Source organism: Entelurus aequoreus, linkage group LG05, assembly GCF_033978785.1.
Source record: "Entelurus aequoreus isolate RoL-2023_Sb linkage group LG05, RoL_Eaeq_v1.1, whole genome shotgun sequence".
Taxonomy (NCBI): Eukaryota; Metazoa; Chordata; class Actinopteri; order Syngnathiformes; family Syngnathidae; genus Entelurus; species Entelurus aequoreus.
The window spans coordinates 77,919,298-77,937,068 of record NC_084735.1 but is presented as its reverse complement, the minus strand read 5'-3'; the positions used below and the strand labels follow the sequence as shown (position 1 = coordinate 77,937,068).

The window sequence follows — 17,771 nt, the reverse complement described above, 5'->3', positions numbered from 1 at the left end:
CTCCATGTCCCCCCTCAGGTCCAATTCCCTGCCGATGCTGAATGTAGGTCACGTTCAGCCGCTGTATGAGTATTTGTTTTCTTGGCTGTCACCTCGCATTACCACGTTGTCTCTGAACGAACATCTGCAACGTTGGGGTCTCTCGGACAAGACCGGTTATTTTAATGCTTGCATGCTTGCTTTCAAAAAAAAGGGAAAAGCCTGCGCTCAGTGTGATGTTCTCTCTGGGCCGGGCAGAACACGGCCTCATAGATTATTCATGCTGAGTAATGGAGGTGTCAAACCAAAAGTTTGTATACCGTATGGCCGGACTACACTTTTGAATTGGTCACAGTTTCATAAAGCTAAGGACCTGTGGCGCCGGACCACTAGGCAAGACTTGTCTCCCACAGAGTGATGATGTGCTCATGAAGCACACAAATGTGTCCTGTCCCTTTTGAGAAAGTATTCATGAGCTCAATTTATGTAAATAAGACCGTCTCTGTCATTCAAACCTCCTCGGGCAACCAAAAAGACCTCAAGGAAAAGATTGTTGACGTACACAAGAGTAGAATGGGCTACAAGAACTTTGAGAATATGACCACTATTGAAGCAATATTTCATAAATGGAAGAAATAAAAGACAACCGTCAATCGCTCTTGCTCTGGAGTTCCGTGCAAAATTTCACCGCCAGGGGAAAAGACTCTGAAAAGGTCAGGGACCAGCCCAAAATTATACGAGAGAAACTGGTTGAGGATCTCAAGGGAGTTGGGACCACAGTCACCAAGAAAATGAACACCTTTTACTGTCATTAATGAGATCCTGCTGTGTCTGCGAGGCCCCCTTGCTCAAGAAGACACAAGTACAGGGCCGTCTTAGGCCCCATTCACACTAAGGTTATCCAGGGTAAATCACACCTTCCTCTCTGAACTCACTTTGTAAACGATCAATGAGTCCATACAAAGCTAAGGGCCGGAGATTCAAGAATTACACGGGTGACTTACCCGTGTAAAAATTTGTCAGAGGAGGAGGACCTTAAACGCTGGTTTAGTGTGGCTGAAACGGGGCTTCGGCTAAATAATTATTTGTTTAAGGGGTTAAAAGACTTAGTGTAGACATGGCCTCAGGTTCAACAATTGTTACAGTCACTACATTTCCATGCACTAGATTAGTTTGATTTCTTAAATAGTTAATTTTTTTTTTTTTTTCACACCTGCGTGTGAATTCCAAGTGTCCATGCACACTCTCCAATGCGAATATTGGTCATAAACCATGTGCCTCCAGTACACTGGGGGGCGCTTATTTCATTTTAGGGCAAATAAATGAATTATTTTTCCAGCTGACCTATGACATCACAGTAGCCATCTGCAAATCCTTACAACTTGTATTAAGTGATGTCCGCTGTAATATAGGCACAGATTCCAGATATTACATCTCGAACGGCTATGTTGATCCTAAATAGCAGACACCATCAAGAAATGATCTTGGATTGCACTACGGATAAGAGGCTACTACCAAGAATGTATCTGGCGGATGCAGGTCCGAAGCAAAAAAAGACCAGAGGAAGAGTTTTTCCCAAGGAATTTTCGGATGAAGAATCATGAAAACAAAACTTTTGAATGTCTCAGAGTTCATTCGTATTTTGTTCTGGAGTCCGAATTAAGCCGCCATTTTACATTTCCTTAGCTAACTTTAAATTGTTTCTTTTTTTCCTACTATCGATGCACTTCAAAATGTTCTGTTTTTATTTGTTTGAAGCAAATAGTCTCCTCTTCAAAGTTAAAAAGTACTAATGATTGTCACACACACGCTAGGTGTGGCGAAATTATTCTCTGCATTTGACCCATCACCCTTGATCACTCCCTGGGAGGTGAGGAGAGCAGTGAGCAGCAGCGGTGGCCGCGCCCGGGAATCATTTTTGGTGATAACCCCCAATTGGGACGACGTGGTGAAGTTGGTAGAGTGGCTGTGCCAGCAATCGGAGTGTTGCTGGTTACTGGGGTTCAATTCCCACCTTCTACCTTCCTAGTCACGTCCGTTGTGTCCTTGGGCAAGACACTTCACCCTTTGCCTCTGATGGCTGCTGGTTGGCGCCTTGCATGGCAGCTCCCGCCATCAGTGTGAGAATGTGTGTGTGAATGGGTAAATGTGGAAATACTGTCAAAGCGCTTTGAGTACCTTGAAGGTAGAAAAGCGCTATACAAGTACAACCCATTTATTATTTATTTATTATAATTCCAACCCTTGATGCGGAGTGCCAAGCAGGGAGGTAATGGGTCCCATTTTTATAGTCTTTGGTATGACTCAGCCGGGGTTTGAACTCACAACCTACCGATCTCAGGGCGGACACTCTACCACTAGGCCACTGAGTAGGTTATCATTCCAATTGTTGCTGTTTTTATTGAATGGTATTTGCTTCCGGGTTGTATCCCGCACGTAAAGACTGGCACATGCGCGATACGAAGGGTCCTCTTCGGCCGCACGCACAGTGGTTTCCAGTTATATAATCCAGATGTTAGTCCGACTTTTCAAAAACCGAACACTATCGAATTAAGGTGTTTCCATGGGTTGTAGAATGCTTATTTAGAGCCGAACACGTATTGAATGACTACGTTTCCATGCACTAAATTAGTCTGATTTCTCAAATAATTCTGCTCAAAATAAGCATTCTACAACCCATGGAAACGCCTTAATCAGATCGTGTTTGGCTTTGGAAGAATTAGACTAACACACCTAGATTATGCGATTGAAAGCCAGATCTACCGAGTGGGTGTGGCGGTAACCTTCATATCGCACATGCGCCAGTCTCAACACGCGGGATATAAGCCTTAAGCGGATCCTGTTAAAAAAAAAAGGCAACAACTTGAATGAAGAAGAGACTGTTTTTTTTTTTTTCTTCTTCTCAAGTTAAAAGAACGGAAGTGCAATGATGGGAGCGAAAAAAGAAGCATTTATTTAAAAAGTTTGCGAAGGAAATGAAGAATGCCGGCTTCATTTGAACCCCCAAACAAATACGAGTGAGATGGAAGATAAAGGAGCAGGTATAATACAAGGCAAAGAATAAAGCGTACACAAACCTCTTCATGCTGCGTTTGTGCACCTCACACTGATTATCAATACCTCTGTATTCAACATAAGTGGCAAGCTTGTACAAACAATAGCAACTCTTATCTGAAGCTGTATCAGGGCACAGACATTTTTCCTTTTGCCTTAAAACTCCTTCCATCAATCCCCAGAGCTTATTGAATAAACTTTGAGACATTTGAAAGTTTTATTTCCATTCTCCTCCTGAAAACTCCTTCAAAACAACTCTGTCTTACCAGTCTTTTCTTCGGACCCACATCAAAGCAACTTTAAAGCTTTCTTGGTAGTGGTGTCATGTTTATGGCACAATCTAAGATCATTTCTTGATGCTGTCAACTATTTAACAACAACATAGTGATTAGATATGTAATATTTGTAAGGTACAACAAGAACTGGGCTGTTGACTTTTAAGGAGCCACAATGATGCCTTGTTTTTGTGTGACGTCATAGGTCAACCGGAAAATCAATACATTTATCCGCGCTGAAAGGAAATAAGCGCCCCCCCCCCAGTGTACGGAAGGCACACGAATCGTTGAATTAGAGTGCGAATAGACACTGGGACTTCACATGTAGGTGTGAAAATACAAAAAACTTAATTATTTGAGGAATCAGACTTATTTCGTGCATGGAAACGTTGTCATTGTGATGTGGTTGAGCTCTTAGGCCTCAACTGGAGGCCAAGAAATGCTGAATGTGCGCCCATCAGCTGGTTGAGTATGGAAGTGGAAAGTTCCAGTTTCTCTGCTAGGTGGTTTCAGAAGACTTCACTGCATTGAGTGGGTAATAAACCACCTCGGATACTATATGGTGCTTGAACTATATGTTCAAGCATCAGCTTGAACACTGAACACTGGTGATGGCACTTTTAGCATTACAATGAACTGAAACATTCTGCCAGGTAAACAAAGGAGTGGTTCGAAATGAACCATGTGCTGCGGTCTGGTGTTTTGGTGCTTTAACACGGCATGCTGTTTTCTAATGACAGACTGGGCGGCGGGGACCAAACATTCTGTTGGTGGCCACTTCCATCAATGAGCATCTTATTTGGAGCCTTGCAAGGGCGTGGTACTGATAGCTAGACGTCGGTCGTCAACCTACTCCCAAGATGTAAATTACTGCCGGTGAGAAATGGTAATAAGTGACAACGCTGGTTGTACTTGTAGATCTATAGCCCTGGTCACAGATCAGAAGATGCGAGTACGGCGGTTTGTGTGAGGGTGTTCGGACATTGGGTATTTGGGCGTGTGCATTTGGGAGTTTGGGGAGGGTTAGGTTGACGTTGGGCATTTAGGCGTGTGCATTCGGGAGGTTGGGGAAGGTTGGGTTGGGTTGACATTGGGTACTTAGGCATGTGCATTCAGGAGACGGGGGAAGGTTGGGTTTGCTTGCAGAGGTGGGGGTGCGTTTTTTTCTGCGGTGAACAGGAAGTGAACACATGTATTTGTGATTGTTGTGATATGTAGAAGCGGTAGGGTTATATATAATTTAATCTGTGCTTCTTCCAACTCCTTTTCGATCTTGTTGAGTTGTGTAATTGTGAGCATGAGATATGATTCAGTGTAACCTTATATGTGTGTCAAAATAAACTCAAGCACATGAAGTTCCTGGATTGGCATAGCTAGTCTTTAGCCTTTAGTTCCAGTCTGTGGAGGTAGCTGAAACTTCAAGTTGCAAAGTGACATCCTTGAAACCTTCAAGATTTGGAGAGAATCTGTAAAAAGGAGGGGTCCAAAAACCCCTGAGGGGTGTGATTAGGAAACATTTGCATTCCAAACTACATTGACAAGAGGAAGGTCTTTAATTATTAGGTTTGCATGTTGTGCAGAGATCTATCTTGGGGCGATTACATGGCATAATTAGAGTCCATTTGTTAACCTTTATTTTCCTCGCCCCCATTACAACCCCCGGTAGGCGCTGAACTCAGTCTGACCTGTGGGAATTCATCGTGGATGTCACGGCGTGCCTTGAAGGGACGAGAGACGCCTTGCAGTCGACCGGGTCACACGTGATGTTCATGACAGCCAACTGAGATCCCGGGAGATGACTAAATTGAGTCTGCGTATTTAACGGGCTGACTGCCCATTTGTGTTTACATGTCGCCATACTGTGATGGTCCGTCTGCTTCAGCAGTCATACTCTTTAATCAGGGTTGTTCGACTTGTTTTGAAGGCCACATTTTCAGAAGCCTAAGAAACCGTGAGAGGTGTCCCTTCACTGTTACTCTTATTTTGTAGGTAATGTTAATGCAAGGCTCTCATAGCCCTTTTAGAAGGAGCGACTCCACCCACATCTTTTTGTTCTAAGACTGTCTAAAATAATGAGGTGAGTAGAATTTAAGTTTACGGCAATGAGCTGGCGACTTGTCCGAGGTGTACCCTGCCTTCCGCCCGAGTAGAGCTGGGATATGCTCCAGGCCCCAATCCCCACGACCCTGAGAGGGACAAGCGGTAGAAAATGGGTGGATGTATAAGATTGAAAGTGTAACACTGTATTCTACAAAACAGGAGTACCGTATTTTTCGGACTATAAGTCGCTCCGGAGTATAAGTCACACCGGCCGAAAATGCATAATAAAGAAGGGAAAAAACATATAAGTCGCACTGGAGTATAAGTCACATTTTTGGGGGAAATTTATTTGATAAAACCCAACACCAAGAATAGACATTTGAAAGGCAATTTAAAATAAATAAAGAATAGTGAACAACAGGCTGAATAAGTGTACGTTATATTACGCATAAATAACCAACTGAGAACGTGCCTGGTATGTTAACGTAACATGTTATGGTAAGAGTCATTCAAATAACTATAACATATAGAACATGCTATACGTTTACCAAACAATCTGTCACTCCTAATCGCTAAATTCGATGAAATCTTATACGTCTAGTCTCTTACGTGAATGAGCTAAATAATATTATTTGATATTTTACGGTAATGTGTTAATAATTTCACACATAAGTCGCTCCTGAGTATAAGTTGCACCCCCGGCCAAACTATGAAAAAAAACTGCGACTTATCGTCCGAAAAATACGGTAAGTCCAAACAATAGAAATACCAGTGCTCTGAGAGAATGAACCGAGCTATATAAAGGTTGAGACAGTCTCTAAAAGGGTCGCCCGTCTCTCATGCTTTTGTCCACCTAGGTGGCTGCGCCTTGAAGGGTATCGGAACTGAAAGTTGACTTGACGTGTCTGCCGAGCACGCACACATACTCCTCCTTCACTCTCTCCCCAGGCTGGTACTTCATGACACCAGTGTTAATATATGTGTGTGAGAATGCATGTGGTGTATTCATTGTGTTTATCTTCTTCGAGCAAAACAAAGGCCAAAACTAGTCGTTTCTAAGGTTTTCCAAGGAGTGAAAATATTCCCACCACACTATAATAGATGGATGAACTTGATTCCCGGGCGCGGCCGCCGCTGCTGCTCACTGCTCCCCTCACCTTCCAGGGGGTGAACAAGGGGATGGCTCAAATGCAGAGGTTAAGTTCACCACACCTAGTGTGTGTGTGACAATCATTGGTACTTTAACTTTTTAACTTTTTTATTAAGCCCTCAGAAGAGTACATTTATTTGCCACACACACAAAATAATAGGTAAACAATAACAGTGCATGATTCTGTAGGCGACTTATCTTCACACTTTTGCCTCAATAAATGGCAGAAAGTAAAGCACAAGCTATTTGTCTACACCGGTCAGAGATCCTCTATATAGCAGGACTGTTGGGCTGTTTTTACAGTGAGTTGACAAGAAATGTTTGTCTGAACAGTATTTTTTTCTTCTTTCAACCGCTGAAGTCTTCCACAACAGCTGTTTTTCAGGAATCTGCTGTAAAATGTCATGTGTTGAACTGATGTCATTCTGCTGGCTTTTGGCCTGTGGGCTGCCAGTTGAATACCCCTGTCTTAAAGGGGAACTGCACTTTTTGTGGAATTTTGCCTATTGTTCACAATCCTTATGAGAGACAAGACAAAAGTTGGTTTTTTTGCATTTTTTTTGGTAATAATTGGGCCGTTCCAGGTGGCTAGCAATGCAGCTAATGGGAGAAATCCATTCTGCCTCTAAATCACTTTAAAAATGCTTTAAAAAACAGTCAACAATACTTCATTTACATTCCGTAACATGTATAATAACCAAGCTGTAGCAACATTGTTATTGTAAGAGCGAACACTGAGGAACTATTTTTCTAGCGTAGTAACACGTCGTCTTGCGACAGCATGCTACAATGTTAACCGTAAGCTAGCTACGGAAAGGGGTGGGCTTGCTACTGCTTGAACAGCTGAATGGCTTTTGAGTTTGTAATGCAAAACACAATGCGATAGGACAATCATTTATCTGTAAAGTATAATTTTCCTGAGGGAACTCTCCTGAAGGAATCAATAAAGTACTATCTATCTACTATCTATTAGCCCATACTTCATGTTTTGTTCGTACACAGCTAGCTCGACAATGTATGTAGTAGGGGTGCAACAATACACGTATTTGTATTGAACCGTTCGATACAATGGTGGGTTGATCCACTTCTGACAATACGCTTTGTGCTGAGAGCTAAGTGGGTCTGCGCCTCCCACATTCATTCAGACCAAAACAAGCTGCCGAGGCAGAAGTTACATGCAAGGCTATGCCTTCTGTAGCTTGTTGCAACAAGACCAATGCCTCAAATAAACCTGAAATCAAAGATCCTCCACCACCATTCAGATCTGGTGTGTGGAACTATTTTGGTTTTTGGTTTTTGCGTATGACCCTGCTGGCAAGCGTGTCGTATACAAAAATACAAAGGTAAGTCGCAAGTGTCACACAATGATAAACTACAACAGTGGAAATAGAACGAACATGACAATGCATTTATGCCGACATCACCCCGATGCGGAAATAGGTGGAACCAAACAAACACAAAGAGCAACAACCCACAGGCTACAAACTTTACCCGTGGCATTGAGAGAGCTATTAGCACATCATTCGAAGAGGGCAAATAGAAATCGATCGGGCGATTGCTACTTTTATTGATGTCAAAATGAGACCCTTTTCTGTTGTTAAAAATGTCGGGTTCGCTGTGAGCCCTGTTAGAAGATTCCTTCACGAACCTATTTCACCGATACCGTAGTTCCTGCGAAAAAGTAGACAAAAGCCCCATCAGAGACAGCAGTGTCCGTAGCACCCGCTGTTACTCTGCTGTTAAGAATGCACCACAGAAGATGGGTGATCTATTAGATGCATTCATTTATTTTTGAATTTTTTTTTTTACAAGGTTCTGCTTTTGTTTTATATGGTACTAAGCATGTACAGCATAAACATGGGGCAGGTATAGCTGCATCAGATACATTTAATTTATTTTAAAAACTGTACTTTTCAGTTGAAACAAAAATGTTGATAATTTTAATAAACTACAAGTTTTAAAAAAAAAAAAAGGCATGGAAATTTTTTTTCTATTGAAAAAAAGATCGGTCACTCTAAAATTTTGAACCGAACCAAACTGTGAATTTTGTGTATCGCTGCACCCCTAGTATGTAGGTGTTATAACAATAGCATGATGTGCTTTATGTATCATGATCAGTATTATAGTAACTCACTTGATGGACAGTCTTGCGTTTGGTCCAGCTGGCCGGGGACATTTTTCCCAGTTTAGTTTCGGTAAGCACTCCATTTATGTGGGCATAGCTTGGCTCCAAGTTCCACATTTACAGCTTTGAGTCACGCCGACCTCACTCTCTCTGTGTCCGTCTACTCAAAAGTTTCACCCTCTCTTTGTGCTCGCTTCTAAAACCAGCAGTTCATTCTCCGTATATTCAGGTTCCAAAGGATAAGGTTGTAAATCCTCCATTTATTAAAAATAAATAAAAACAGTCCTTTGTCACGTGTTACGAAGTCTGCAATGATTAGAACACTCGCAGGTTTGTTTGGAAGTAGGAACACACATTTATTGCGGAACTAAATGCGCTGAGGAAATAAGTTCTGCTAATGCTTGAAATGATCAAAATAAGGTAAATACAGTCAAACCTGTCTATAGTGACCACTCAAGGGAAACAAATAAAGTGGCCACTTTAAGCAGGTTTGCCGTCATTTTGAATTTTTATACACGTTGACCTTTAAACAATTACATACTGTACGTGCATGTATCCGGAATTGTGGTAAACCATTTCTAAAATACCGTTTTGCAAGCTTTCTAACCTTGTACAGTGCTTTTGAATTTGAGCCTGCTCAGGATGCTGTTTTCCATTCATGCCAGACTTTTGGGGATTAGTCAACTGCGCAAAGCTTGGGGGAGCTTCGAGGAGACTTGCCGAGTTCCGGCGCTGCTGCATGGTCTGGCGGCTCGCAACCCCTCGGTTGAGATCCCGTTCCGGCAGCCCGCTTAAGAAATGAAATTTTATGTACTGTGGTATGGCAAATTTTGATATCGGTGGCCACTATACAAAGTCCAAAAAATGTTTTGGGATGCAAAATGAGTGGCAGCGTTAGACAGGTGGGCACTATTTTCTGCGGAGGAAATTTTTGTGGGCACCATAGACATGTGACCGCTAACATAGGTTTGACTGTATTGTACATATTGTTATGAGCGTGTCTGTTACTACATTATATATGTACTTTTAGCCTGTGCATAACAGGTTGATGGAGGGTTTTGAAGCTGTTTGAAAGGGCTTTGATGCTGCCATGGTGTCTACCATAATAGGAAAAATAAAAATAAAATTAAAGTGCAGTACCCTTCTAAATGCTTCAACTTGTTTTCAAGGCATCCATATTGCCTTTTGATGGCTGTTAGAATATTGTAGCAAATATACATTTAAACACACAGTTTACAGAAATGTACAATTAAATAAACTAACACCAGAAATCTACATTTAAACACACTGTATACAGAAATCTACATTTAAACACACTGATTACTGAAATTTCAATAACACAATGTATACAGAAATATACATTTAAACACACTGATTACAGAAATATAAATATTAAAACAATGTATAAAGATGTTATTTTATTATATAAAAAGGTCAGTAAATGATTCTATATCATTGTAAAAGCTTTGAAGTGGGAAAGAGGTAGGATTAAATAAGCATTGCTTCTTCCTACTCCTTTTCGGGCATGATGTAAAATGAAATGATATGAAATTGTGTGATGTATTAAGATGTAAGTGTGTTCATGTTTGAAATAAACTAAAGAAAGAAAGAAATACACATTCAAACATACTCTGTACAGTGTTTAACCTAAAATGTATTGAACTGACGACAGGCTGTTGGTCTCTCCTGACCTGTCAAGCTGACTCCTAACAAGGACTTGTCTTGTTTTGAGAACATCATTAAGCTGTTATGGCCATTCCTAATCGCTGCACAGTACTGTAACAATGCTGACCGTGTGTCTCGTAAACTCAAAGCTAATATTAATAGAATAATTACACATCCTTTAGATTTAATCAGTTTGATTTAATCGGGGGCCTCCTGATGGCCTTTTTGTGCCAGAGCCACCTGGTCTATTATTCCTTCGTGAGGACTTGTTTGGCCATGGATGGTCCCTCAGGATCCAAGGGACTTGTTGCTCTATGGTATATCTATAGTAAGAGGAAATAATTATTGATCGGGGCTCACTTTTTGGCAGAAGCTGGCTAGTGGAGGCTCCACAAATGGAGCTCACGTAGGCAGCCGATAAGGCCTCTGAAGGAGTGAGACCAATGCTGTCATTTTCATCTGCGTCCTTTGTTTGAATACATGTTGTTAAATCTTTCAGCAAAACCTAGCCTCTGCCTGTTAAATTGAAGAACGTGGGTAGAATCTAACAGTGGCTCAATGCATTTTTATTGTATCAGGAAGGACAGTAATTATTCAGATTTTCTGGGGGCATGATTGTGCAGGAGCAACATGTTCTGCATGATAAAAAATAAAAAAAAACATGCTGTATGCATGATTGTATGTTTCAGGCAGAGGAAAAAAAGAACTTGACAGTAAATGAGCAGATGGCGTCAATGACTCTCCCGACCAATGTGGTGTGGAAACAAATGTCCTCTCTTGTGGGTTCTCGGTGAAGTCATGCTTGGCGTTCCTTGCCGCCCCCTAGCATGCGTCACTCATGTTGCGTTTGCCGTTGCAGGGACACGAGTCCAGAAGCACAGCCTGCAGACTGCACAGAACCTCCTGCAGGAAGAGGTGGCCCGTGCCGAGGAGCGATCTGAGGTAAAACACCAAGAGCCTTCATTAGCTCATAATGAAAATGAACTGACATATGCTGTGGTGGCTTTCCAGCAACCCAACAGAGCTCCTTGGAATCATTCTCCCGGTAATGTCGCGTCTTTTCCTGTTGCTAGGCAGATTTCGTACCGATCAATCCATTCCAATCAGGCTAATGACAATAGTCACAAAACGGGCCAGGCTTATAAAACAAGGGCACTTATTTTTACTTGTTATTAATTTCACAGTCTGTATTAAATACATATCCTAGAAAGAATACAGCTTGTAAATATACATGCACATCTGCATGGCTCCCTTCTGGTTACAACAAAGAGCGAGTGATTTATAGGACGTCACATGATCTTTTCTTTGTTTGCGCTGCTGCTTCATACTTGCATTGATCCGCAGTAGGCACCTCCCCCTACCCTAACCCACCCCACGAGGTCCTAATCAATACTTCCGCCTGCACATTAGAGTGTACCAACAACCCCCTTTTCTTATGTTAAGGTAGAAGAATGTAGTTGTGTTTAAAAATGCTTCGGAGGCCGTGCTAGCGTACGCATACGTTTCTATTACCATGAGACAATGACTTGAGGATAAAACAAGACTAAAATGCATGATTGTCGCCTTTTTTTTCCCCCGACCAATCTTGCTCAAATTTTAGAGATACGTGCTTGTCAGACACTTGTAGATATGTACCAAATTTCGTGGCGTTTCGGCCAAACATCCTAAAGTGACTAAGGGTATTTTATGAAGCGCAGTGAGCGGTAGGGTAGGGAAGGGTACCGAATCTGGTACTTTGTTGGCACCGACCAAATCTCGCTGGTCCTACCTGGCACCGATTCGCGTAAACTCCCAACGGTGCCGTACTACAGTACATGGGTTGCGCATGACGTCAGACTTAGGCAGCAGTGAGAGACACAGCTAGACTACCTCTAGGTAATGCCGCAATTTCCAATGCCAACAAAGAAATTGACTCAAAACCCACTTGTACATACGTAACTAATGCAAGACTCCATTTTTTCTAAAAATGTGCTAGCTTGATGCTAATATACATTGGCTTTGCTATTGACATGCTAATGATTAGCATTAGCGATTTTACAAGGCGATTTTAAGTCCTCCAAATGTGTTAATGAAAACTACGACCAGGATGCTCGTTGCATTCAAACAGCTGATGTGTAAAAAGTACAATACTTACAGTATTAACCTTTTTAGGGCGCCACCAAAAACAAACCCTGTAAACTATACACTACTGCCATCTAACGTCTTGGACTTGCAACTGCGACTTAATGTCGTACTTGAAAATAAGACTCAGAAATGTGATAATAAAACAAGATATGTTGGACAGCAGTTTTCATAATCAGCTTTTTAAGTGTTGGAATAAACTGTTATTTTATTTTATAAAGCAATATTTATTAACACACACAAAAGTGCCAAAAATCGGGGACCGTATCAGTTCAAATGTGAACAGTACCCATCTCTAGTGAGCTGAGTGAGAAATTTCAAGTCAGTCAGACGTAATGGGTTTAATAAAATGTGGGAAATGCATGGTTCTGCTACAAACCACAGCAGCAGGGGGAAAATGGTATCTTTTACTGACAAAAATCTAAAAGGGCTGCATTTATGTCGACTAAAAGACATTTGCATAGGGTTACATTGCCAAATAGTGGACTGGCATGCACATTACGCCGTTTTTAGTCGCTGTTGTTTGTTTTGCCATCTTTAAAAACAGGAAAAACAATCACTTTAAAAAAAACAGAGGTTGTTAATTAAGTGAACACCTGCTGGGATTTTTTTGTTGGATGTCTTTTTGTCATCAGTGATTGAAGCAGTGATGCTGGAGATTTAAGGATACAAAGAAATCCGACTCCCTCTTCAATGAAATGCCGTCCAGCCGGTAAGAATGTAAATCTGATAAGCCGGTTTATTTATGGAAGCCTCATTTACATGAATCTCTCGGTTAATTAAGAGCACGTTGACGCTCTCCCGTTCAATTAAAACCTCGCCGAGCACTTTTATAACGTCCCACTTTGCTCCTTATTGGAATGCGTGGGAATTGCAATGACCCAAATATTAAATAACGCGGTTAGAGTCGCTAAACAGAAATATATCACTTTCTTTCTTTTTTGACCTATAAATGTCGTTACAGTGTCGGATATTTGACAATTGATGCCTTGAAAGCAGGTTCAATGCGTGCCATAGTTACTTATATGGGCATGCCCATGTAAATATTCCCGGCCTGCCCGGTGGATTTGCCCAAGTGGACCTGTAGATTTGTCCAGACAAATGCCAGTACCTTCAACGACGGTGATGAGCTGGTCGTCCGGCGCCATCATTTCCATGATGAAATCACTTCAGGCTTGTCTCTGGCAGACTTTCTGCACTTTTCAAACGCCGCGCCGCCAGAAAAAAGCCACAGGCCTTTCTCTGCGGCTTGCTCTAGGGCAGCTGATTGAATTGCAATGTTTTTCCCCCCCCCTCTCAGGGGAATGTTTGCAGAACATTTACACGCAAAATGTCTTCCTGTGAAACGGTGAAGAAGTCCCATACGATCGACACGGTTTACAAAGAGCTCAGGGGAGGAGAAAAGGAGCGCTTGATTTTCTCACCCCAGCCCACCTATAGCACACGACTGGTAAAATTAGCCTCATTGGAGCGTTTTGTTTTTTTCATGCCCGCATTCATCCGTTTGAAGTTACTCATATCGGCCTGAAAATAATCCGTTCATCGTGTGCCCCTACTAAAATATGGCCATGTTGCCAACATGTAACGATATGAACATTTCAAATTACGGTTATCATTAATATCACAGTATTGTTGAATGTGCTGAAAAAGTACTGAAAAAAATAATAGCCCCACAATATACTTTATTGGCAGAAGAAATATGTTATTTGATAATATTGTTCTGGTTACTTAAAGGGTAACTGTACTTTTTGGGGTGGGATTTTGCCTGTGATTTGCAATCCTTATGTAAGACAAGAACACGTTTTTGTTTTTTTAATGCATTCTAAATACTAAATAAATGCGATCAAAAGTCCGCTTTCAATGGAGCTTATGGGCGCCACTCTATTCTGCTCATAAAGCCCTTAAAACATCTACACACTGCTATTAAGGTTTTATACACATGATGTAAGTATATATGTAATGTAGTAACAGGCACATTTATAATAATATTTAATATTTATGTATTTTGCTCATTTTAACCATACGCAGCGCGTTAATTTAAAAAAACGCATCACGACGTTCGCTTTTTTCACCAACATCACTGATTATTACTCACTGCAGACTTCATGAGAGCCAACAAGCATAATAAAATATCACTAGCGTCGTCCCGATACCTATATTTTGGTACCGGTACCAGAATGTATTTTGATACTTTTCTAAATAAAGGGGACCATAAAAAATGGCATTATTGGCTTTATTTTAACAAAAAATCTTATGGTACATTAAACATATGTTTCTTATTGCAAATTTTTAGAGGCGGTATAGTACCGAATATTTATCGCGGTACTATACCAATACCGGTATACCGTACAACCCTAGTGTACAATGTCTGCTGTCATTAGATGAAGAATGACTCATAATCCTCGCAAAGACGAGGGGGGGTGGAACCAAGCGTCTTTTCGTCTCGTTTTACGCCATTTCGGGGTCTAAATTGGCTGTCAAAGTGTACTAAGTTGCCGGATTAAATCCTCATCCTTCTACTATCCAGGTGAGAGAAATGATTTATGGTCTACAATAAACTTCCACGAGCAAGGAAGCAGCTGACCAGTCGATCATGTCAACATTGGCACTCAAGCTTTTGATCATGGTCCCGCTATAAATTGTTCGTCTGCATTAGCGCTTATAATAACAATATAACTAATACTTGGTTAATATTCAAGTCACAAAATGTAAAGTATTGTTGCCGCTTTTTGGATGATGATTTATTGGGTTTTACGGGCGGAATAGAAGACCACCCATTGGATCCGCTGTAAGCGGACTTGCATTTACATTTATTTACGAGTTAGAATGCATTAAAAAAAATCCATCCGTCGCCATGTCTCTCATAATGATTGTCAACGATAGGCAAAATTTTAAAAAAAATTGTAGTTCCCCTTTAAGAACCACATTATTTTTTTATGAGTGCTTAAATTAGTTTATATTCTTTAGTTTTAATTTGTAAAAGATTTTGTGTTTTCAATGAGACAGAAAAAGTGTGTTGGTTCTGGTTTATGTAACGTTTGGCAAATTCACATCTTGTTGTCATAATGCTTTGAGTATCGTATCGATCTGTCTGAGAGCACAGCCTGTGGGATTTATGTCCACAATTAAAATATCTTAGTAGCTCAAACAGTAATGTGTTTAGATAAGTCTATTTTGGGGAATGTCTTTTTTTTTTAATGGACAAAGACGTTAATGTCCCTTGTTTTCATGTTAGTGCTAGCCTGCTTATCCAGTAAATGAGCGGTGTCACCGGTCCTTGAGTTAATCAAAGTGTTATCAGTCGCGGTTTTAATATCATTTTTATTTAAAACGCTTACGCTAACCGTGGGATGTTTTACCGCGTCTATAATTACACCGTTTATCGTTACTTACCATTCGTTCTAGGGTTGTACGATATACCGGTACTACTATCGAGGTACTAATTAATCAAAAACGGTACTATACTCTGTTTGAAAAGTACAGGTACATGATGGCGCGTCGTCACGCCGTGACATTGCTGGTTTTGCGAGCAGACAAGGTGTGTAGACAGAAAAGGGAGAATGGACGCACTTTGGCTTAAAAACTAAAGATAAAGGTGTAGTTTTAACACTGAAACACTCTCAGGAAGAAGTGTTTTAAGACATGGCTAGCTAGTGTTTTAGCTTCTTCTAAATCACTAATCCTCGCCTCCATGGCGACGAATAAAGTACGTTTCTTACTAGTATCATCCCTGCAGGACGAGGAATAGCTAAACATGCTTCACTACACACCGTAGGAGAATACAATAGCTAACCGCTAACAGCAAGCTAGCACCCCTGAATGTAAACAAATGCCATGGGTGGATCTACACCTGACATCCACTGTAATGATACCAAGTACAATAGCTTATCTAGTCGATACTACTATGATTACATTAATATTTTTTATCGTCACAAAATCTTTTTTCCTATTTTTAAAATTCATATTATGTTTATAAACTCAGGAAATATGTCCATATAACCAATGTATGATCCTGTAACTACTTGTTATCGGATCGATACCTACATTTGTGGTATCATCCAAAACTAATGTAAAGCATCCAAACAACAGAAGAGTAAGTGATTATTACATTTTAACAGAAGTGTAGATAAAACATGTTTAAAAGAGAAAGTAACCAGATATTAACAGTAAATGAACAGGTGGATTAATAATCAATTTTTACAGCTTGTCCCTCATAATTTGGACGAAATAGAATGATAAATGACACAATAAGTTACTGCATACGTCAGCAGACTAATTAGGAGCCTTTGTTTGCTTACTTACTACTAAAAGACAAGTTGTCTAGTATGTTCACTATTTTATTTAAGGACTAAATTGTTCTTCAATTGCAATCAGAAACATATGTTTAATGTACCTTAAGATTTTTTTCTTAAAATAAAGCCAATAATGCCATTTTTTAGTGGTCCCCCTCATTTAGAAAAGTATTGAAATGTATTTTGGTACCGGTACTAAAATATCGGTATCGGGATAACACTACTTCTTACACAAGACAACATGTTCCAAAAGAACTGAGCGATGGTGAGGATGAGCATTTTGCTGCTAAAACCCAGTGTGCTGCGTCACCGTGACAACCGTCGTCCCGGGGCCCTCTTGTCCCGAAAGCAAATCCGGCGGCCTCCCGCAGCGAGCGACGTGACAGGAGCTGATTACTGGACACTCGATGAGAACTCCCAGATGGACGGGCTTCAAACCTCTTAGTCCTGGGAACTCATCCGGGGCTTTTCATTCATTGCCAAAAGTAACAGTGTTGTCGTCCGGGCCTTTGTTGCGTACAGTGAATTATTACAACGGACAAACCGGGCTAAAGTTCACGTGTAAACATCCCGCCGCTTATTAAATTCTCCGCAGAGGATTTTGTTTGAAGGCCCCCGTCGCCCCTTTGTGTGCATCGTTGTCTTTATTTTGTCTGGCCTGCTTCACAGGAGCTGCTGGACAAGTTCATGGAAGGGAACGTGAGCCTGGATGAGTTCTTGGACTCCTTCCAGGGCTCCAGAAGGACTTATCATATCCGGCGAGCACAAGCGGAGAAGATGCAAGAGTTGAGCCGCGCCAAGAGGCAGGCGGGCAAAGGCAGCAAGGAGAAGGAGGAGACGGCGGCGAAGGTCCCGTCCGAGCGGCTCCTCCCGGACCCGCCGCGGCCCAACGGCCTGGTAGCGCAGGGACCTCTCCGGGTGTTCCAGGTGCGCTACGGACTCACGCCGGCCATCCTCCTCCCGCATTACCCCGCGTCTCCGCCCAACCACCAAAGCAGGACTCCCCCGCCGGAGCCTCACCAAGGACACGTACTCGCCTCCGGCGGCGCCCCGGGGCACAGACAACCGGT

General features: G+C 41.5%; 1 protein-coding gene across 1 annotated transcript in view; it reads left to right on the top strand.

Annotated features, from left to right (window-relative positions):
• The window catches only part of vps37d (VPS37D subunit of ESCRT-I), a 61,303-nt gene that overhangs the window by 42,094 nt on the left and 1,438 nt on the right, over positions 1-17,771 (top strand). The window contains exons 3-4 of the mRNA XM_062048998.1: positions 11,148-11,230; positions 17,371-17,771. The exon at positions 17,371-17,771 is cut by the window's right edge and continues 1,438 nt beyond it. Of these exons, the coding sequence (XP_061904982.1) occupies positions 11,148-11,230; positions 17,371-17,771 (484 nt within the window). The remainder of the gene's footprint in view (positions 1-11,147; positions 11,231-17,370) is intronic.